At 44.5% G+C, this 23,163-nt stretch overlaps 2 protein-coding genes across 5 annotated transcripts in view; both read left to right on the top strand.

The window, feature by feature from the left end:
- LOC310747726 (vomeronasal type-2 receptor 26-like) overlaps positions 1-23,163 on the top strand; it is a 57,604-nt gene that overhangs the window by 10,049 nt on the left and 24,392 nt on the right. Inside the window, exon 6 of one of the 4 annotated variants that reach the window (XM_083582667.1) lies at positions 21,336-22,783. The exons of 2 other annotated variants lie outside the window; for them this stretch is intronic. In XM_083582667.1, the coding sequence (XP_083438793.1) occupies positions 21,336-22,237 (902 nt within the window). In that variant the 3' untranslated portion in view covers positions 22,238-22,783. Of the gene's footprint in view, positions 1-21,335; position 23,163 lie in introns of those variants that run through there. One more of the 4 variants, XM_083582666.1, reaches the window with a different exon arrangement.
- Positions 1,278-10,186, top strand: LOC310747776 (vomeronasal type-2 receptor 26-like; the record flags this gene model as incomplete). The annotated part of the gene is made up of 4 exons (XM_083582886.1): positions 1,278-3,635; positions 4,633-4,860; positions 8,537-8,663; positions 9,288-10,186. The coding sequence occupies exons 1-4, from the start codon at positions 2,844-2,846 to the stop codon at positions 10,184-10,186; spliced, it is 2,046 nt and encodes a 681-aa protein (XP_083439012.1). The 5' UTR covers positions 1,278-2,843.

Below are 23,163 nucleotides of genomic sequence, written 5' to 3'. Positions count from 1 at the left end.
TTAAAACCCTCTCTGCCATCCCCAGCAAATGCTAAGGTCCTGCTGACTCGTTTAGTGAGCTTTCCCCTGGAGTTGGATCCTAGGTCTTGGGAATTTAGCTGGTGCATTCGTAGAGTGCCATTTAAGGCAAGCTGCTGTACTGAGGCTGTTTCAAATGCCAATGCTGATTAGCTGTAAACAGGGAAATCTCTGTCCAGGAAAGTGTTTTGTTCCTAGTATGGCAGTGTTGATGGTGTTAATCTTCTCGCTGCCTCAAATGGCGAATCTGTCAAATGTCAGTCGGAGCATCAGTCACCTCCATATCCCACACAAGTACTATCAGCCAGGTGATCTTATCATTGGTGCACTTGCTTCTCACATCGTGTCCTCTGTTGACTATGAAACCTTCATACAATGGCCATCCATCCATCAGATTCTGAATTCATTGTAAGTATTGCAAATTTGCAATTCCCATGTCATATTAATTCCTAAGTTACCATGTGGGCTCAGAAATACATACTATTTATTTTCGCTATGGGCATTTATAACTTATAGGGAGGGGTGCAAAATATCCCCCCACCGAACATAGGATCAATCTTAAACTTAACCCTCCCCACCACCTGAATTTTAACATCTAAAATGATCAAGACAGACAATAAATTTTTCATCAAGCCTGTAGGAACGATGTGAATTGTCTAGGATACAGCGTGGAAGCAACGAAAAAGGAATCTTGCAGTGAGATACCACATTATGTTCTGGGTGGTGTGTTTCTTTCTCACCCCCAAGCTCCTGCACCCCACTTTCCAGAGCAGTGCTTAAGGGAGAGGAGGAGCCATAACCACAACCAGTCACATGGGTGTCATAATCTAGAGAGCCCAGCATTCTGATGTCAAGAGGAAATGGGTGAATGGCCAGTAGGAACCATTGGTCTACCTAGCTCAGGCCTGTCTACACAGAGTAGCAGTGGCTCCCCAGGATTTCAGACAGGGGTCTGCCCCAGCTCCACCTGTATGCTAAGCAGATGCTCTACCATTGGGTTTTACAGAATCTTCACAGAAAAAGTACACAGAGGAATTGTCAAAACATTACAGGCAACAGAAGGTTGGTTGCTATCGGGGGCAATAGCTTCATTGATGCATGGGAAACTGAGGTGGGGCTCCAGAAACCTGCAAAAGGGCAACAAACTACAAGAAGCAGCTGGAGGGAATGACTCCTAGTTTCAGTTGTCTCTACTGAAAGGCACAGGGTATGGGAAACAAGCAAGATGAATTGGAGCTTTTAATGCAGGAAGTACCAACTTCACAAATATAAGTTGAAGGACACATGGCTTACTAGGATCTCGCCATCTTAGTGGAATTCAAGCTTCACTTGAGTGAACAGTGTGATGCAGTTTTTGGTGTCTGTGTATTTAAAACAAATTCTTTATTGGTTTAATTAAATCTGCCTGTAAGCTGCCTTGTTGCTCCCTAGCACAGAAAGACATGGAACCTAAGTTTCTTTAAACAGTTTGACCAAAAATGGTACACAGCAAAACGCTTTGATGTCCAACTCTCATTGCAGTGTTGTACCAAAATACTATCAGCAAATTCTGGCCTTGGTGTTTGCAGTCAAGGAAATCAACAAGAATTCCAATCTATTACCTAATGTCACATTAGGATTCCACATCTTTGATAGTTACTTCAGTGAAAGGATGACCTACTGGGCCACTTTGGAGTTGCTCTGTACACACTACAGATTCGTACCCAACTACCAGTGTGACAAACAGAAATATCTGATGGCTGTCATTGGGGGACTTGACTTTGAGGTTTCCCTCTACATGGCAGCCATCTTAGGTGTCTACAAGATTCCCCAGGTAAGAGTCAAACATGGTGACTCATTCTTCTTTCCTCTGTCCTGTTGAGAAAAGTTTTGCATTCCATCATAGCCCTCTTGACAATTTCAAATTGTATTCAATAAAAGCTTTCATCCGTCTTCATCCATTTCCCAACGTGTGTATATTCTTCAGAAGGTAGGAATGGAACATTTTGAAGATACAGTTGTACACACCGTCTATGTATGCGAACAGCTTGGTCTGCTGGCCTCAGGTAGACTCCAACCAGGATGAATTATGGAGGCTCATCAGTCGCTTGTACATTACCTTAATTGATTTGACCTGGGTAATTTGGGGCTGTCAGGGGTACCGTCAACAGGTCACCGGCTATCTACCTAGTGAAATCAGAGGAGCAGAGAGAGCTTTTCAATGGTTTCATTTTAATCCACAGGAAGACAGGTAGACGGGAAAGTATGCTCTCACCCTTGAGCTAATATTGCTCAGATTTCCACTCCACCCTGCACCGAAAATTTCTGCCTAGAAATCAGACCCCTCCTGCTGCCTATGGTGGCTGCTAAGAACAATTCTCTTTTGGGTTCTGCAGAGCATGTCTGGTCCTTGTGGAAGGAGGGGGCTCTGACAAACTCTCTTGAGAGAGAATGTCACTTGGCTGCTGTACTGTTTCTAAGAAATCTGACTCCTGTCTTTTTTCATTGCTACCTTGCTCTAGTTCTTCATCACTTATTATTTCCCAGGTCCTTTTTCCTTCTTGGGTGTGACCTGTCTCAAACCACCACACCATACTCTCCCCCCTTCCTTCTTTCTGGAAGGTTCTTAGGGTGCTGCTCTCCACCACTCCTCCTCATCTGCCCTTTCCCTGACGGGCTTACTAAGACAGCGGGTCCAAAGCACAATGGTTTCATCATTGCTATCCACACATAACCAATGTTTCTACTGCATTAATGGGAATTAAGTATCCATTTCCTTCCAGCTCACTTATGGCTCCTTTGCCCCAGAGGATGCTGGTCAAAGCCAATCCACTCCCTTCTACCGGATGGTGCCCAATGAAGCCCATCAGTACACTGGGATTGTCGAGTTACTTCTGCACTTTGGATGGACGTGGGTTGGGTTGCTCGCTGCGGATAGTGAGAGTGGAGAGAAATTTATGGAAATCCTGCAAACTCGGCTTTTTCAGAGAGGTATTTGCTTGGCCTTTTCAGAGAGAACTCCAAAAGGCTCATATTTTGAAGAGTATTATCACATGATTCCCCAGTGGCTCCAAGCCTATCTTGCTATTGCGGAAAGCAAAGCCAATGCTGTCGTTGTCTATGGAGAAGCCAAGTCCTTGTGTTTTTTGCAACTATGGCTAGCGGCAGGGGGTGCAGAAAACATGACATCTATGGAGAAGGTATGGATTATGACTGCTCATCTGGATTTCTCAGCACTGGCCTTTCAAATGAGCCAGGATATGCAACCATTTCATGGCTCCATATGCTTCACAGTGCACTCAAAGGAGGTGCAAGGATTCAAGACCCTTCTTCGCTCCCTCAATCCTTTCATGGCAGGTGAAGATGGTTTTCTTCAGCAGTTCTGGCTGCAGACGTTCTATTGTTTCTTTTCAAAATCCAGTACTGAGTTCAGTGAACCCTGCACTGGACAGGAGAAGCTGGACAGCCTCCCCTCGTCTGGCTTTGAGATGAGCATGACTGGCCACAGCTACAGCATCTACAATGCCGTCTATGTTGTGGCACATGCTCTACATGATGCCATGTACAGATCCAGGGCAAAAGACAGAGGAATTGTGAGAAGATGGAGACCGCAGCTTCAGAAATTGCAGCCTTGGCAGGTAATGGTTCTTTTTTTTTTTGGTATATCTTTTAATTATTATTTCATTTTATATTGTTGATAAAGCAAAGATAACGCAATTTTAACAACTGTCAAAAATTGCAAGAAGAATACCCAAACTGAAAAATAGGCAGGTAGGATGTGTAGTGCACGTGAGTTAAATAAAGACTTTAAAGTCCAAATTAAGCCCGATTGTATCAGATCACCAAGCATAGTTCCAGATTTGCCAGGTTTGGGGGGGGGGGTTGTTTTGAAAACGTTGGTTCTGCTGTATATGCCAAATCATATAGAAATTGTCTGGAGGTTCTAGTCCTTGCTGAAATCTCAAATTATTTGTGATTATCTTTGTTATAGCTATATTCCAGAGTGAGTGGTACAAAGTGTCCAGCATCAGATTTTTGGGCTGTGTTCTATTGAGTTGCAATTAGTATGAATGCTGCCACTTTAATCTTGCGAATTTTTTTGGCAACATATTTACAATGGTATCATCAGAAATACACAGTGACATTCAACAAACCATCTCTTCATAGTAATATTTATCATTTCTGAGAAAATCGGGTACAACCCACTCACCTGAGCTTCAGCTCTTCAAAACAGCTAGGTGTGATTTTTTCAATGGCAATTTCTATCTCAACTAGAGTCTTAACAGGAACACCTGTTTTGCCAGTTCCTCGCTCAGTCTAACCCTCTCCCCATTTTTCTGTTCTTTCATTTATACCCTTTCTGCATTGAACTTCATGGATGTTTGCATGATGATTTTGGAAGTCCTGTTTAAGCTTTGAAATACATATACAGTGTGGCTTAGTCTTATGTGGAGGAATCTACAGAGGAAAAAGAGATCAACATTTACTGTTATTATTGCTATTTTTATTGTTTTGTGATTATATGAAATCTTGTCTACTGCCTTGGAAGAGGCAATGACACTTTAAAAGGTGATGCTGAACTTAAGATAAGGTTGAGTTTTAAACAATTGTCCTTTTCCTGCCATCTCAATGCAGCTCCACCCATTTCTTAGGAGTGTCTCATTTAACAACAATGCAGGAGAAGAAGTGTCTTTTAGTGAGAACAGGGAATTAGAAGCTGGATTCGATATTACCAACTTGGTCACTTTCCCAAATAACTCCTTCATCAGAATGAAGGTTGGATGGATGAATTTGGATGCTCCCCCAGGAAAAGAGTTTTCCATCAATGAAGACAAAATGGTGTGGCACAGGAGTTTTCACCAGGTGGGGCATGATTTCAGGAAATTGCAACTCCAGTGTGTCCTAAATGTGATGCTTGCATCTTGGAAGCCTAGCTGAGACATGGATCCTGTATTTTTTCCCACTTGTTGTTTATGAAAACCTCTATGAACAACATTCTGATGCCCTGAAGCTCTGATGCCCTGAAGGAGGCCAGGACATAGTTCATTAGTATATGCTTGTTTGTTTATTAAATTTTTATTCAACATCTATGCTGATGCCACTCCCTCCTCACAGGCTCTGGACCTGGTGTCTTCCATGGCGACACTAGGGCTCTCCCAGTTTGTTTCGGGCCCCACACATCAAGCAGGCCACACGCTGGATTTGATCTTTGGCGTCGGTATAGATGTGATCATGTCTCCTTCGATGAAGGTGCCACGGTCTGATCACTATGCTCTGAAGGCCAGGATTGATTTTCCACCCCCACCCTGCTTAGGTGGCGAGCCAATTTGGGCTCGCCCCGCAGATGCTAATGGACCCTGATAGATTCCGTCAGGCCTTGCGGGACCTTGCTCCCCCTGGCGACTCATTGACTGAGCTTGTTGAGGGCTGGAATATCCAGCTCCTAGCAGCCATTGATGAGATCGCACCTAGGCGTCCTCTGCAACCCCGCAGAAACCGGGCTCCCTGGTTTACTGAGGAGCTTCGGAAAATGCAGCGGGACCTCAGACGGCTAGAGCGAGTATGGCGGGGTGCCCGTGACGGAGCCTCAAGAACATCTTATAGGGTTTTTATGAAAACCTACGAGATGGCAGTGAAGGCCGCTAAGAAGTCCTACTTCTCGGCCTCCATTGCCTCCGCTAGCTCTCGCCCGGCGCAATTATTTAGTATAATTAGGTCTTTAACGTCCCTTGAAGGACAGCCAAATTTAAATAACAATTTGACACACAGCTGTGAGGCATTTGCGAGCTTTTTTGCGGAGAAGGTCCTGTTGCTCTGCCATGACCTCCCTGCCAATTTGGATACAATAAAGGAACTGGAGGCCCCTCGACTGTCCTCGGGTCCAGTATTGGACCACTTTGACCGGATATCCCCAGGTGATGTGGACAGACTCCTCCGAGCTGGAAAGCCCACCACCTGTCCTCTTCACCCGTGCCCGTCTTGGCTGATTAGAGCGTGTCCAGACGAGGTGCGGGCCCCCCTGGGTGATATCATCAATTTGTCCCTTGGCACCGGGATATTCCCAGGGGAACTGAAGGAGGCAGTGGTGCGTCCGCTCTTAAAGAAAACATCATTAGATCCCTTAGATCTATCCAATTACCGCCCGGTTTCGAATCTTCCATTCCTGGGTAAGGTGATTGAGAGAGCAGTTGCGGAACAGCTTGGTAGGTTTCTGGATGAAACATCGGCTCTCGATCCATTCCAGTCCGGCTTCCGCGCTGGTCATGGGACCGAGACCGCTCTGGTCGCCCTAACAGATGATCTCCGCAGGCAGCTGGATCGAGGCAGGTCGGGGCTGCTGATTCTTCTAGACCTGTCAGCAGCCTTCGACATGGTCGATCACGAACTCCTGGACCACCGCCTTGCCGACGTGGGAATCCAGGGCACAGTCCTTCAATGGCTGCGCTCATTTCTCTCTGGTCAGGGACAGAGGGTGGCGCTTGAGGGGAATTGTCATCGCACCACTCCTTGGTGTGTGGAGTGCCTCAGGGTGTGATTCTCTCCCCAATGCTATTTAACATCTTTATGCGCCCCCTCGCCCAGCTTGTCCAGAGTTTTGGGCTGGGTTGCCATCAGTATGCCGATGACACCCAACTCTATCTGTTGATAGATGGCCATCCTGACTCGGCCCCAGACACACTGACCAGATGTCTGGAAGCTGTGGCTGGATGGTTACGTGGGAGCCGGTTGAAGTTAAATCCTTCGAAGACAGAGGTCCTCTGGCTGGGACGGGGTGATATGGGATTGAGGGGGCAACTCCCATCTCTTGCGGGGGTGCAATTAGTGCCAGCATCGTCCGTTAAGAGTTTGGGTGTAATCTTCGATACCTCCCTCTCTATGGAGGCGCAGATTACAGCTATAACAAAGGCGGCATTTTTTCATCTCCGCCAAGCTAAGCAGTTTGCTCCTTATTTCTCTCGCCCTGACCTAGCCACTGTGATCCACGCGACGGTCACCTCCAGACTGGATTATTGTAACTCGCTCTACATGGGGCTGCCCTTGAGACTGACCCAGAAACTCCAGCGGGTGCAGATTGCCGCGGCGAGACTCCTTATGGGGTCTTCGCTGCGAGGTCATATTCATCCGGTACTATACCAGCTGCACTGGCTCCCGGTGGAGTACAGGATCAGGTTTAAGGTGCTGGTTTTAACCTTTAAATCCCTATACAGCCTAGGACCCTCGTACCTACGGGACCGCCTCTCCTGGTATGTCCCACAGAGAAATTTACGGTCTGCAAATAAAAACATCCTGAAGATCCCAGGCCACAGAGAGGTTAGGCTGGCCTCAACTAGAGCCAGGGCTTTCTCGGCCACGGCTCCAATCTGGTGGAACGCTCTGTCACAAGAGACTAGGGCCCTGCGGGACCTGACATCTTTCCGCAGGGCCTGCAAGACAGAGCTGTTCCACCAGGCCTTTGGTCAGGGCGCAGCCTGACCCCCTCCCCTGGCAATCTGCACATAATTTTGCTTAATGGTTGCCATCAATTTGATTTTAATTAATTTTATAATGAATGTTTTTAGAATGTTGGATTATTTTGATTGTTGTTAGCCGCCCTGAGCCCAGCTTCGGCTGGGGAGTGCGGGATATAAATAAAATTTATTATTATTTATTATTATTATTATTCCACCTGTCCTCCAAGGAGCTCAAGGCTGTGTGCTTACTTCCCGTTTTATCCTAACAAGAACCCTGTAATTTAGTGTAGACTGAGAGAAGCAGTGACTGGCCCAAGGTCACCCAATGAGTTTCATATCCAAGTGGGGATTTGAACCCTGGTCTTCCACTTCCCTGCCTTGCACATTCTTTAAAGATTTCTAGGCCAGCAGAGTGTGACCAAGCCTAATCTCCAACCAACTTTTTTGGGAAGAAAGAAAAGGGAGCTGAGCCTGGAGACAGACGAGGCAGACTTCTGTAGAGAATGCCTGGTTTGGAGGCTAGTAATTCTCAAGATATAGTAGCAGAAGTCTGGCAGAGTCCAGCACTATCCTTGGTTTTGAGACTGCTTAACTTGTCTTAAAATTGTCTCTTGGCCCAGTGTATTTAGTCTGGGGTTCTCAGTCCCCAATATTTGTGCTTTTTCAGCTGGAAAAACAGAACGAACCTGACAGTGTATATGGTAGCTGCTTATTTAAATCACTTAGGATGTCAAACATCCTTTCAACTCTACTTTAAATCCTTTTGAATTTTATAAGAAATTAATTTTCCAAATAATAATAATATTAGTCTTCAGGTGAACTCCTTCCCTCCCTCCTTTTGATTTATATTTTTTAAAAACACATTGAAATGGCCATTACTCCATTTTCAGAGCCACAAAAACATCTTCTGTGTCATTAGATGCCATTAATGGCTGTTGACAGCTCATTGCTTTCATAATTCTCTTAATATTCAGCAGGCCATTTCTCCCTTCCACTTGATCCCTTGCAGCCCAGAAAATTCAGGTTCTCCAAACGTCCATTATTCCCCCTGTGCTAAACATTTCCTAATGTCTAATTAAAATTCACAGGTGCCACCCCTCTCTCAATGCAACAAAAATTGCCCTTCTGGTACTAGGAGAAAAAAGAAGGAAGGGGAGAAATTCTGCTGCTATGACTGTGCTCCGTGTTCAGAAGGCAAGATTTCATACCAGAAAGGTAGGAGACATTAGGTAGCTTTCAGATATGTGTCATGTTACATTTCCTGTGAAGGGTCTGTGGCAGTGTGAAAGGTGTCACAGTTGCTGATATTGATGTAGGTCTGATTTCCATAGTAATTTAAGTTCACACACTCGGAGCTCTTCATTGCAACCAGCTGATGGCCCAGCAACGAGGCCCAGCATTTTCAAAGAGGTGCTTTGCAAGCCCGAATGATCAGATGATGGATGGGGTTTACAAAGCACACTTTTACCTGACCTACAACTAACATCAGAGATGACATCAGATACAGGGCCGGTAGGTGTAACTTGCTAAAATGGCCCCATGGATCAGAGGTTTTCTATCACTGGATTACCTGGGTGGTGATGGAGATGAGTTGCAGCGTTGCACCTGCAGGGCACAGGCCTCCTGCTGCTCAGACCCATCTCCTTACTGTCGAGGCAAGCGACTGTGAGATCATTGCCTGGCGGAGGGGGGTCCACAGCCCTTTCTCCCCATGCTAGTCACTCCTGTGTCTGAAAAGGATTGTCTCTTGCACATCCAACTGGTAAGTCCCATACTGCCAGGAGGATGCAAACCTACTCTCAAGTTGCACCCTTAAAGGGATTCCTTTCTTCTTTTCAGACATGAATGACTGTGTCGGATGCTCAGAAGATCACTATCCAAACAGGAACCGAACACAATGCATTCCAAAGTCCATCAGCTTCTTGACTTTGGAAGAACCGCTTGGGATGAGCTTAGCTTTTGGCTCCGTATTCTCCTCTTTGCTCACCATATTGTCCCTCGCCATCTTTATGAAGCATCAGGACACACCGATTGTCAGGGCCAATAATCGGGACCTCACCTACGTTCTCCTCCTGTCTCTCCTTCTCTGTTTTCTCTGTCCCCTCATCTTCCTCAGCCGACCAGACAGAGTGACCTGCCTTGTCCGACAAATGGCTTTTGGTGTGGTTTTCACAGTGACTGTTTCTTGTGTGTTGGCCAAAACCATCACCGTTGTTCTGGCATTCATGGCCACCAAACCAGGATCCAGAATGAGGAAATGGGTGGGGAAAAGACTGGCAAGCGCCATTGTGTTGACTTGTACTATTACCCAAGCTGGTATTTGCACTGTGTGGCTGGGAACCTCTCCCCCATTTCCCCATTTTGACAAGCACTCTGTGACGGGAGAAATTATTCTGGAATGTAATGAAGGGTCAGCTGCCATGTTTTACTGTGTCTTGGGCTACATGGGCCTCCTGGCCACTGTCAGTTTTGTTGTAGCATTTTTAGCCAGGAAACTGCCTGACAGCTTTAATGAGGCCAAATTCATCACCTTCAGCATGTTGTTGTTTTGTAGTGTTTGGATCTCCTTTGTTCCGGTCTACCTGAGCTCCAAGGGAAAACACATGGTGGCTGTGGAGATCTTCTCCATCTTGGTCTCCAGTGCTGGTTTACTGGGTTCCATCTTTTTCCCCAAATGCTACATTATCATATTGAGGCCTGATCTGAATGACAAGCAGCAGTTAATAAAGAAGAAATAGCAAAATATCCTGTTGTCACTATTTTTTGTTACCCCGGAATATGATTTTGCTGCTGTCACCTTGATATAATTTCATTTTATTTGTTTGTTGAACATGAGAAAATGAAAAGGAGGGAAATACCCCTCTTCCCAGAGAGAGTGACAGATGCCACATATACCTGTTCTGAGCTCAGAATTGTACATGCAGCTCTCTCTGTGTATGAAGAAGTAGTTGAAGAAGAGCCAGGACAGAAATTTCCTACCTCAAGTGTTGTTTTAAATTTTGCCTCCCTTACAGGCCTATGGTCTGAAATCTAGTGCTGCATCCTTGGAATCCGAGAGTCATGGACGAGTTCACAATCCCCTTTGTGTCTCAAACTCTGCTCTTGAATGCACTTTCCTCTTCACAAAGCAGCATGTGAGAAAAGAGGGTTTAGGTGGAATCACAAGGGTAGTCATTGCCCTGGGCACAGTTTTTTCCAGGGCATGTTTTGCTTCTCACACCACCCATGCCAGCCCTGTTCTGCTTTGCAGGTCCGCTCCCACATCCCAGCCCCTCAAAGCAGCGTGGGGCTGGCAGGGCATCAGGAGGATGTAATGGGCATGTGCCCTTCCTGCTGCATCCTCCTCATATCACCCACCCAGCCTGTCACGGATGCTTTAGTTGTGATCCCTGCATTCCAGGGGGTGGAGCTTGATGACCTTTGGGGGCTCCTTTCAATTCTACAATTTTTTGTTTATTTAGGTGAATATATAGGGCCCCCCAAAAAGGTCTGCAGACAGGGCCCAACGGACCGTATGTCCATCATCACAGCCATGCCTTGAAGTCACTCAGAATCTGCTCACAATTGTTCCTTTCCAGTCAAACTCTACCAGTGGCTAGAATTCATCTTGTCCCCATGGGTTTACCTGCCCCATGCCTGGCCTCACATAACACCAGCTGATGGACATGTGAATGTGGTTTGGACCATGAGCCCAATGGAGAGGCTTGGTTGGCCTAACTGCTGCAGGTCAGAGGTCCTTGTTGATTCCCAGCATGGAGCTTTCTCTACCTGCGCAGACTCTCTTGAGGGATTTACAACTTTTAGGTTTCTGGATTGTGTAAGAAAGTACCGTAAGGAGAGAGAGAGGTGCAGAGGCTCTCTTCTGGGAACACAGTAGGTGATGAAGCTGGTGGCAGGGGTGCAATTGAGGGGAGGGGGCAACAGGCTTATTCCTGCTCCCCCCTCATTAGCATGCCTTGAAAACACTTGAAGGAGGCTGCTGAGGGAGTATTCTATGTGGATCATTGTCTCTGCCATTTCAATGGACCAGCTGAGGCAAAGGGATCATTATTCTCTCCCCTGTTATTATCAATTACATGGTAATAATCTGCGTCTGATTAGACCTCCATAGACTTCCAGGAATCCAGTCTAAAAAGAATTAAAACCCTCTCTGCCATCCCCAGCAAATGCTAAGGTCCTGCTGACTCGTTTAGTGAGCTTTCCCCTGGAGTTGGATCGTAGGACTTGGGAATTTAGCTGGTGCATTCGGAGAGTGCCATTTAAGGCAAGCTGCTGTGCTGAGGCTGTTTCTAATGCCAATGCTGATTAGAAGAAGAGTTTGGATTTGATATCCCGCCTTTCACTCCCTTTAAGGAGTCTCAAAGTGGCTAACATTCTCCTTTCCCTTCCTTCCCCACAACAAACACTCTGTGAGGTGAGTGGGGCTGAGAGACTTCAGAGAAGTGTGACTGGCCCAAGGTCACCCAGCAGCTGCATGTGGAGGAGCGGAGACGCGAACCCGGTTCCTCAGATTAGGAGACTACCGCTCTTAACCACTACACCACACTGGCTCTCAGTAGATGTAAACAGGGAAGTATCTGTCTAGGAAAATGTATTGTTCCTAGTATGGCAGTGTTGATCCTGTTAATTTTCTCGCTGCGTCAAATGGTGAATCTGTCAAATGTCAATCGGAGCATTAGTCATCTCCATATCCCTCACAAGTACTATCAGCCAGGTGACCTTATCATTGGTGCACTTACTTCTCACATTGTGTCCTCTGTTGACTATGAAACCTTCATACAACGGCCATCCATCCATCAGATTCTTAATTCATTGTAAGTATTGCAAATTTTCAATTCCCATGTCATATTAATTCCTAAGTTACCATGTGGGCTCATAAATACATCCTATTTACTTTTGCTATGGGGATTTATTACTTATAGGGAGGGGTGCAAAATATCCCCCCCCGAACATAGGATCAGTCTTAGACTTAACCCTCCCAACCACCTGAATTTTAACATCTACAGTGATCAACACAGAGAATAAATTTCTAGTCAAGCCTGTAGGAATGAGGTGGATTATCTAGGATCCAGCTTGGAAGGAAAGAAAGAGCAGTCTTCCAGTGAGATATGACATGATGTTCTGGGTGGTGTGTTTCTCTCTCACCCCCAAGCTCCTGCACCCCACTTTCCAGAGCAGTGCTTAAGGGAGAGGAGGAGCCATGGCCACAACCAGTCACATGGGTGTCATAATCTAGAGAGCCCAGCATTCTGATGTCAAGAGGAAATGGGTGAATGGCCAGTAGGAACCATTGGTCTACCTAACTCAGGCCTGTCCACAGAGAGTAGCAGTGGCTTTCCAGGATTTGAGACAGGGGTCTGCCCCAGCCCCACCTGTATGCTAAGAAGATGCTCTACCATTGGGTTTTACAGAATCTTCACAGAAAAAGTACACAGAGTAATTGTCAAAACATTACAGGCAACAGAAGGTTGCCTGGTATTGGGGGCAATAGCTTCATTGATGCATGGGAAACTGAGGTGGGGCTCCAGAAACCTGCAAAAGGGCAACAAACTACAAGAAGGAAGCAGCTGAAGGGAATGACTCCTAGTTTCAGTTGTCTCTACTGAAAGGCACAGGGTATGGGAAACAAGCAAGATGAATTGGAGCTTTTAATACAGGATGACAAATATGACCTAGAAGGCGAGTAGGCATTGCCTCAGGGTTCAAGATTTCTTTAACAGATTGGAGGATTGGGTTAACAAATGAATTTGAATAGGGACAAATGTAAGGTACTGCACTTAGGCAGGAAGTACCAACTTCACAAATATAAGTTGAAGGACACCTGGCTTACTAGGATCTCGCCATCTTAGTGGAATTCAAGCTTCACTTGAGTGAACAGTGTGACGCAGTTTTTGGTGCCTGTGTTTAAACCAAATTCTTTAATGGTTTAATTAAATCTGCCTGTAAGCTGCCTTGTTGCTCCCTAGCACAGAAAGGCAGGGAACCTAAGTTTCCTTAAACAGATTCACAAAAAATGGTACACAGCAAAACGCTTTGATGTCCAACTCTCATTGCAGTGTTGTACCAAAATACTATCAGCAAATTCTGGCCTTGGTGTTTGCAGTCAAGGAAATCAACAAGAATTCCAATCTATTACCTAATGTCACATTAGGATTCCACATCTTTGATAGTTACTTCAGTGAAAGGATGACCTACTGGGCCACTTTGGAGTTGCTCTCTACACACTATAGATTTGTACCCAACTACCAGTGTGACAAACAGAAATATCTGATGGCCGTCATTGGGGGACTTGACTTTGAGGTTTCCCTCCACATGGCAGCCATCTTAGGTGTCTACAAGATTCCCCAGGTAAGAGTCAAACATGGTGACTTCCCCTCATTCTTCTTTCCTCTGTCTTGTTGAGAAAAGTTTTCCATTCCATAATAGCCCTCTTGACAATTTCAAATTGTATTCAATAAAAGCTTTCATCCGCCTTCATCCATTTCCCAACGTGTGCATGTTCTTCAGAGGGTATGAATGGAACATTTTGCAGATACACTTATACACACCTAGTCTATGTATGCGAACAGCTTGGCTTGCTGGCCTCAGGTAGACTCCAACCAGGATTAATTATGGTGGCTTCTCATCAGTCGCTTGTACATTACCTTAATTAATTTGACCAGGATAATTTGGGGCTGTCAGGGGTGCTGTCAACAAGTCACTGGCTATCTACCTAGTGAAATCAGAGGAGCTGAGAGAGCTTTTCAATGTTTTCATCTTAATCCACAGGAAGGAAGGAAGACGGGAAAGTATGCTCTCACCCTTGAGCTAATATTGCTCAGATTTCCACTCCACCCTGCACTGACAATTTCTTCCTAGAAATCAGACCCCTCCTGCTGCCTATGGTGGCTGCTCAGGACAATTCTTTTTTGAGTTCTGCAGAGCATGTTTGGTCCTTGTGGTAGGAGGGGGCTCTGACAAACTATCTTGAGAGAGAATGTCACTTGGCTGCTTTTTCCTTCTTGGGTGTGACCCATCTCAAACCACCACACCATACTCTCCCCCCTTCCTTCTTTCTGGAAGGTTCTTGGAATGCTGCTCTCCACCACTCCTCCTCATCTGCCTATTTCCTGACGGGCTTCCTAAGACAGTGGGTCCAAAGAGCTATGGTTTCATCATTGCTATCCACACATAATCAATGTTTCTACTGCATTAATGGGAAATAAGTATCCATTTCCTTCCAGCTCACTTATGGCTCCTTTGCCCCAGATGATGCTGGTCCAAGACAATCCACTCCCTTCTACCGGATGGTGCCCAATGAAGCCCATCAGTACACTGGGATTGTTGAGTTACTTCTTCACTTTGGATGGACGTGGGTTGGGTTGCTCGCTGCGGATAGTGAGAGTGGAGAGAGATTTATGGAAATCCTGCAAACTCTGCTTTTCCAAAGAGGCATTTGCTTGGCCTTTGCAGAGCGAACTCCAAAAGGCTCATATTTTGAAGAGTATTATGACTTGATTTCCCAGTGGATCCAAGCCTATCTTGCTATTGCGGAAAGCAAAGCCAATGTTGTCGTTGTCTATGGAGAAGACAAGTCCATGTTTTTTTTACAACTATGGCTAGCGGCAGGGGGTGCAGAAAACGTGACATCTATGGAGAAAGTATGGATTATGACTGCTCAACTGGATTTCTCAGCAGTGGCCTTTCAAATGAGCGAGAGTATGCAACCATTTCATGGCTCCATCTGCTTCACAGTGCACTCAAAGGAGGTGCAAGGATTCAAGACCCTTCTTCACTCCCTCAATCCTTTCATGGCAGGTGAAGATGGTTTTCTTCAGCAGTTCTGGCTGCAGACATTCTATTGTTTCTTTTCCAAATCCAGTACTGAGTTCAGTGAACCCTGCACTGGACAGGAGAAGCTGGACAGCCTCCCCTCGTCTGGCTTTGAGATGAGCATGACTGGCCACAGCTACAGCATCTACAATGCCGTCTATGCTGTGGCACATGCCCTACATGATGCCATGTACAGATCCAGGGCAAAAGACAGAGGAATTGTGAGAAGATGGAGACCGCAGCTTCAGAAATTGGAGCCTTGGCAGGTAATGGCTCTTTTGTTGTTGTTGTATATCTTTTAACTATTATTTCATTTTATATTGTTGATAAAGCAAAGACAACTATTTTTTTTAAAATAATATTTATTACTTTTAAAGATTACAAAAGGGAAAGGAAAGAAAAGAAGACAAGAGAGAAAAAAACAAAAGAGAAAAAAAGCAATACAATACAATCTATAAACAATACAAAACACAACCTAAACACATTAAACTAAACACATTAAACTAAACAAAATCTTAACCCTAACCCTAACCCTAAACAAAACAAAACAAAAACAATTTAAAAACATACATCACACCTTTTCCATACTCTATCTTTCATTCCCTTGTTTCCTCGACCTCCTCTCACCTCCCTTTTTGTATTCCACTTCTATTAATTGTTTCAGCAAATCCTTTCCAACTTTCTCTATTTTCTGTCATATTATAAATATCTCAACATATTTTTAACCTTATTTTCCATTAAGACTAAAATACTTATATATGCTTAATTCCTTATAACATTTCTGCTAAGGCCATAAAATTTCATTCCACCATTTTTCTATCACTCATTAATTTTACAGTATTTCTATATATAAACTTTAAATTTTCCAATCTTCCACATCTCCTCTCCCTGGTTTCGGATTCTGCCAGTCCTTTCCGTCAATTCCATATAGTCCATCAACCTGGAGATCTTATGTCCGAGGCTCTTAACTCTTTTCCAGGTCCCTTCTGCAGATCTTCTTCATATTCTTTAATGCTAAAGAGCAGATCCTGGGAAGACTCCAACCTAACAATACTTTTATTCCTTCTGGACAGGTCAGCCAAATTTCCATAGTTGAAGCTAAGATCCATAAAGTGTTTCAGGACATGTTTCAAGGTTCCTCCAAATCCAACGGCCCCCAGAACTTCAATCTCCTCCAGACCCAAGTCCATGTCCCAAAAGTCAGTTAATCCCTGCATAGAGGGATCTTTCCAACTTTCCTTCTTCAGTCCAGGCCGGGATCCGATCCTCAGATTCTGACTTTTTCTAGATTCAATCATAAAAGGCCTCAACTTGTAGTCCTCAATTTTCTTCTGTAAGGCTGAGGATCCCGCTTGTATTACTTTAGGTTCAACAACAACAGCTTTCTCCTTCTCCTCCACAATTTGCCCTGCCAAAGTAGATTCCTGTACCAAGTCCTGAATTATTTCTGTGTTGGTGCTCACTTTTTGTCTCATGTTAGTCACTTTTTGTCCCAAGTTGTCAATTTTAAAAGCCATGTCATCCGTCTTCTTATGAAGCTGTTCCAGCGAATAGCTTATCTTGCATAATACAGTCACTATGGCTTCTCCTGTCAACATTTTTAAATGGTCCAAGGTCAATCTCTGGTTCTCACAATTTCTTATCTTGCAGCTGGAGATTCCCCAGTTACACTCCTGTAACAGTTTCAAAAGCTCCCTCTAGAGGGAAACAGTCTCCACTTGTATCAATCCTTTCAAACACAACTCAAGCCATAAAAGATAGTTTCAATTTTCAGTTACTTTTCCTCCTTTTTAAACGCAGAAGAGGACAATGGAAACAGTATCTTTCTCTTATTTAGCTAGTTGTCAAATACTTTCTGTTCACAGTCAATGAACTCTCCCAAAACGTCACTCTTTCTGGCAGCCCTTTTCCAGGTTCAGAGCAGTGGTAATTTGATTTTTCACTCTCTCCTGCAGGCTCGCTAGGTCCAAATTTTCCCCCCTCTTCTCCTGCTTCCAAGGTTTTTTTTTGTAATTTTAACCGATGGAAATTTAATCCTTTACCAAAGGCTTTCCAAGACTTTAGCTTGTAACGTCTTTGCTTCAATCTATTTACAAAAGAGGAAGGCGGATTTCCTGTTTAGGACCTTCCCGTTTCGGTGCCAAATTAAGGTATTTAAGGATCCAATTTTCCGTTCTACTCACGGGTAGTTGTTTAAAGTCCAATTGTCCACAGGAAAAAGTCAGCACTCTCCGGCAACAGCAATGCGGCTTCACTCCATGAAAGAAGCAGTCAATTCGAAGCACCACGCCACTCACCCCACGTCGCTCCGGATCCCCAAAACAGGGTTTCCCTGCGAGTAGGGGAGGCGCAAAAGGTGCCAGCCGAATCCCAGGTTCACAAGCTTCTCCCGCTTGTGATTTCAATGGGTCTCCGCCTTCGCCGTGGCAGTCAGACCCTGATTTTCACGGAGCAAGTTCCTCCCTATCGGAGGAGCTCCGCCATTGCCAGAGGCCCAACCCGGAAGTCCCAGCAAAGACAACAATTTTAACAACAGTCAAAAATTGAAAGAAGAATAACCAAACTGTAAGATAGGCAAGTAGGATGTGTAGTTGCACGTGAGTTAAATAAAGACTTTAAAGTCCACATTAAGTCCAATTTTATCAGATCACCAAGCATAGATCCAGATTTGCCAGGTTTGTGGGGGGTTGTTTTGAAAATGCTGGTTCTGCTGTATATACCAAATCATATAGAAAGTGTCTGGAGGTTCTAGTCCTTGTTGAAATCTCAAATTATTTGTGATTAACTCTGTTATAGCTATACTCCAGAATGTCCAGTATTAGACTTTTGGGCTGCTATAGATCAAAACTTGCCATTATTATTGCTATTGTTATTATTTTGTGATTATATGAAATCTTGTCTACTGCCTTGGAAGAGGCAATGGCACTTTAAAAGGTGATGCTGAACCTAAGATAAGTTTGAGTTTTAAACAATTGTCCTTTTCCTGCCATCTCGATGCAGCTCCACCCATTTCTTAGGAGTGTCTCATTTAACAACAGTGCAGGAGAAGAAGTGTCTTTTAGTGAGAACAGGGAATTAGAAGCTGGATTCGATATTACCAACTTGGTCACTTTCCCAAATAACTCCTTCATCAGAATGAAGGTTGGATGGATGAATTTGGATGCTCCCCCAGGAAAAGAGTTTTCCATCAATGAAGACAAAATGGTGTGGCACAGGAGTTTTCAACAGGTGGGGAATATTTCAGCAAATCACAACCTAGAAATGTCCTAAATTAATATCACTGTGGCATAGTTGGGGTTTGGATCCTGTGTACTTTTGCACTTACTTCTTATGCAGGCTTGCACAAATGTAGTGAAGCTATCAACTAGATAGGGACGTTATCTTTTGTTCTAGTGCTAAAGAGAATTATTTAAAGTTTTGGAGATGAGCTGAGTGGTATCAAAGTCTAACCTGCAGAAAACCTCTTTAGAAAGCAGGCAAGGGGAGCTGGGCCTGCCGATAGACAGGCCGACTTCAGGAGAAAACACTTGGCTGGTTAGGGATAATAATGTTAAAACATGAATGGATCAGAAATTGTACAGCTTCTTTCTTAAATTACACTTAGTCATCTAAGACTGTTCCTTTTAACTGCAGGTTAAAACTCTGGTAAGTTTGCAAAAATGTATTTTTCTAAGCAATTTGGTCATTAAAGTTACTATTCATATCTAATCTCTCCCTTTCAAAAAATATTCTTGTTGAAATGGCCATAACTTCAACTGGGATATAAGGACATATTTCGTCACATTAGTAACAGATGCCATTATTGCTCTTAGTCTGCAGTAAAATGCATTTGCATTCAAAATATTCTTAGTATTCAGTGTGCCATTTCTCCAATTCACTTAATTGCTCGTAGCCCAGAAAATGGAATTCAGCTTTTCCAAAAGCCAATCATTTTCTGTGCACTTAACTGCTTTCATACTTAATTCAAATTGGCAGGTGCCACCCCCCTCCCTTTGCAACAAGAAATGCCCTCCTGGTTCCAGCAGAAAGAAGAAGGAGGGGGAGAAATTCTGCTGCTATGACTGTGCCCAATGTCCTGAAGGCAAGATTTCATTTCAGAATGGTATGAGGCACTATATACATGTTGTATTTTTTTGCTCTCAGCTGTGCAGTTCCTCACCACAATCAGCCAGTGATCAGGTTTGCAAAGGGACACAACACTTGGAAACAGACCCAACCATCAACTAATCACCAGGGCTTGCAAAGTGCAATTTTACCTGCCCTACTCCTAACATCCTAGGTGTGATTTGTCCTAAAAAGCATGATGGGCAAGAGGTGTTAGTTTCTGTTTCCTCGCTGAGCAGCTACTTGGAGTCACAGGACTGTTTACATTCCACAGAGTCCAGATACTGCTGGATTCTCACGGGAAAAGGAGACGGGATGTGACGTTACTGGTTTTCCGTTTCCTTTGTTCTTTCGTTTCCTTTATTCAGTTGCTCTCTGCGCTCATAGAGAGGAGATGTGTTTTTCTTTGCTCTCTGCATAGCTTAGTAATAAAGTATAGCAATGTAGCCCATACCTGCCTCATCCTTCCGTTGTGGACTTTGTTGTTTTAATGCTCTGCTGGGCTCAAAGGAAGATGAGCCTTATCAGCTCGGACGACCGGAGCTGAAATTTCAATAAGAGGTTCCCTAGCACTAGATTGCCTAGACAGCGATGGGTGCGGGGGAGTGGAGATTTGTTCTGCCAATGCCCCTGTAGAGCACAGGTCTCCCACTGCCCTGCCCTGCCCCCTCACCATCCAGCTAAGCAGCAGAGATCTTGCAGTCAGGAAGGGAGCTCTAGGCCATGCCCTCCCATGCAGCTCACTCCTGAGGAACAACTCTAGTACAGCCAGGTTGTGTATATATTATAAAAATGGAATAAATTTTGATGATATGCACTGTCCAGACTCTTTATGTTCAAAACAGTTTGACTTTCATAATCACATAACTGAGAAGAACATATCTACAATCTCATACTTATTTCACTTGGTTCTTTATAGTGAGTAAAAGTTTCTCCTTATTAACATCTTGGGATCCTCTTTTCAGCAGTCATTCTCTCTCTCTCTCTCTCTCTCTCTCTCTCTCTCTCTCTCTCTCACACACACACACACACACACACAGACACACACACACAGGTGAAAAAACAGTTACTCAAATAGCAGTCACAACAGAATGGAATGCCTCTCTCATGTGATTCACAGTCAGCCAATCAAACGAGAGAACTACTGCTAAAGGAAAACACAGAAACATCAATTCAACATAAGCAAACATTCCCATTTCAGGAAATTAAACCATTATCCTTAATAGATGAGACCCTTACTGCTTGTAGTATGAGTAGCTCTCATATACAGACCCCTCACCTGCGATATCCCCCTCAGACAGACATGTCTCAGGAGGCCCTGACCCAGCTCACTGGATCCCTCCCTGGCATTTTCAGCTAGCAACTCCTCAAACCTCTCCCTCCTTTCATCTTGATCCAACCACCCCTCCAGGACATGTTCTCAGTGCTCATGAAAGTAAGAAGCAGCAATACTCTGCTGTCAGGAGGGGGCTGCAGAGCACCAACCTCCCACACCAACCACTCCTGTGTCTGGCTAGGGACACCTGTCATACATCCAAGTTGAGGTACTGCACAAGTAAAGGTAAAGGTAAAGGGACCCCTGACCATTAGGTCCAGTCGTGGCCGACTCTGGGGTTGCGGCACTCATCTCGCTTTACTGGCCGAAGGAGCCAGTGTACAGCTTCTGGGTCATGTGGCCAGCATGATTAAGCTGCTTCTGGCGAACCAGAGCACCGCACGGAAACACTGTTTACCTTCCTGCTGGAGCGGTACCTATTTATCTACTTGCACTTTGACGTGCTTTCGAACTGCTAGGTTGGCAGGAGCAGGGACCTAGCAACGGGAGCTCACCCCGTTGCAGGGATTCGAACCGCCAACCTTCTGATTGGCAAGTCCTAGGCTCTGTGGTGTAACCCACAGCCCATGTCCCACTGCACAAGTAGCTGCCCTCAAATACACTTGACTAACATTCAATTTTTTGTTTCCCCCCAGACATGAATGACTGTGTCGGATGCTCAGAAGGTCACTATCCAAACAAAGACCAAACACAATGTATTCCAAAGACAATAAGCTTCTTGACGTTTGAAGAACCTTTGGGGATGAGCTTAGCTTTCCTCTCTGCCTTTTTCTCACTGCTCACAATATTGGTCCTAGTCATTTTCATTATACATCAGAACACACCACTCGTCAGGGCCAACAACCGGAATCTGACTTACATGCTCCTCACCTCTCTTCTGCTCTGCTTTCTTTGCCCCTTCATCTTCATCAGCCCCCCGAGCACAGTGACTTGCCTTCTTCGACAAGTGACTTTTGGTATCATTTTCACAGTGACTGTTTCTTGTGTGTTGGCCAAAACCATCACTGTGGTTCTGGCCTTTGGGGCCACCAAACCAGGATCCAGAATGAGGAAATGGGTGGGGAAAAGACTGGCAAGCACCACTGTGCTTTCTTGTTCCCTTATCCAAATTGGTATTTGTGCTGTGTGGTTAGGAACCTCTCCACCTTTCCCCAATTCTGACTTGCACTCTGTAAAGGACAAAATAATACTAGACTGTAATGAAGGGTCAGTTGTCATGTTTTACTGTGTCCTGGGCTACATGGGCTTCCTTGCCTTTGTCAGTTTTGTTGTAGCATTTTTAGCCCGGAAACTGCCTGAAAGCTTTAATGAGGCCAAATTCATCACCTTCAGCATGTTCCTGTTTTGTAGTGTTTGGATCTCGTTTGTTCCAGTGTACCTGAGCACCAAGGGGAAATACATGGTGGCTGTGGAGATCTTCTCCATCTTGGCCTCCAGTGCTGGCTTATTAGGTTTCATCTTTTCCCCCAAATGCTACATCATTGTGTTGCGGCCTGATCTAAATGACAAACAGCAGTTAATAAGGAGGAAACAGTAGTATATCCCACTGCCAGTCTTTTCTTTCAGACTACTCTATAGTTAATATTCATATGCTCTCCATCACACAGTTATTTTGTATTAATTGCTTTGTACCATTTTTGTTGTCAGCGGTGTCCTCTTTGAGATATTAGACCATTAAAGCCTAGGAATTATCCATATACTGAAACTACAAATTGGCACTGCTACAGGTGCCACATTCATTTCACAATAGATACGCCCCTGTATAAACCTTCCTACTTTCAAACCGAACCTGCCTTCCCCTAGTCTGTTTTGGTGTAATAGTCAATAAGCTAAAAAAGGGAGGTTCATGCAGGAAGGTTTAGAGGACAGATAATGCATATTCTATGGTCACATGAAGAATTCCTTCTCTGAAAAAAGACAGGCTCACTGTTCTTTTCTTATTCTTTGTAGTTTACTTTGTATGCCCTTTGTGTGTCATCTCAGGAATTGACAGAGATGGCTTTTCATGAAACATCACAAAACATGTTTTCCTCCATTCTTCCGATCTTCCTGGCAATAACAGCACCTAGTGATTATCTCATTGGTAATTATCACACTTGTCATCACTGAATCTCCTTTGGATAAGGTCCTCATAGATTTCGAGAGAATACTAGTCAAAGACTAGTATTAAAGAATCCCTTCCTGCCATTTCAAACAGTGGGGAGGGCAGAGGAAGAGGAAGGATTTTCATTTTTCACTTGGAGAGTTGTAAGACAGTCTTTTAATCTGTGGATTGGTGGAATGACATGGCATTTGTGTGAGGGCAAACGATTCTAGTGAGGTTGGTTCTGAAGCTAACAGGCATGTTCTCGATGGAAGTAAAGGTGTGTGACTAGAAGGAACATTTGCCTCAATATGCTGCTGATTATTGTGTCCATTCTCTCTTTTCTGACACATGTGATGTGCAAACATAACAAATGTTGC

This window comes from Podarcis filfolensis, assembly GCF_964270895.1.
Source record: "Podarcis filfolensis genome assembly, chromosome: 13".
Lineage (NCBI taxonomy): Eukaryota > Metazoa > Chordata > Lepidosauria > Squamata > Lacertidae > Podarcis > Podarcis filfolensis.
The sequence above is the reverse complement of the archived record's forward strand: the minus strand, read 5'-3'. Positions and strand labels throughout refer to the sequence as shown.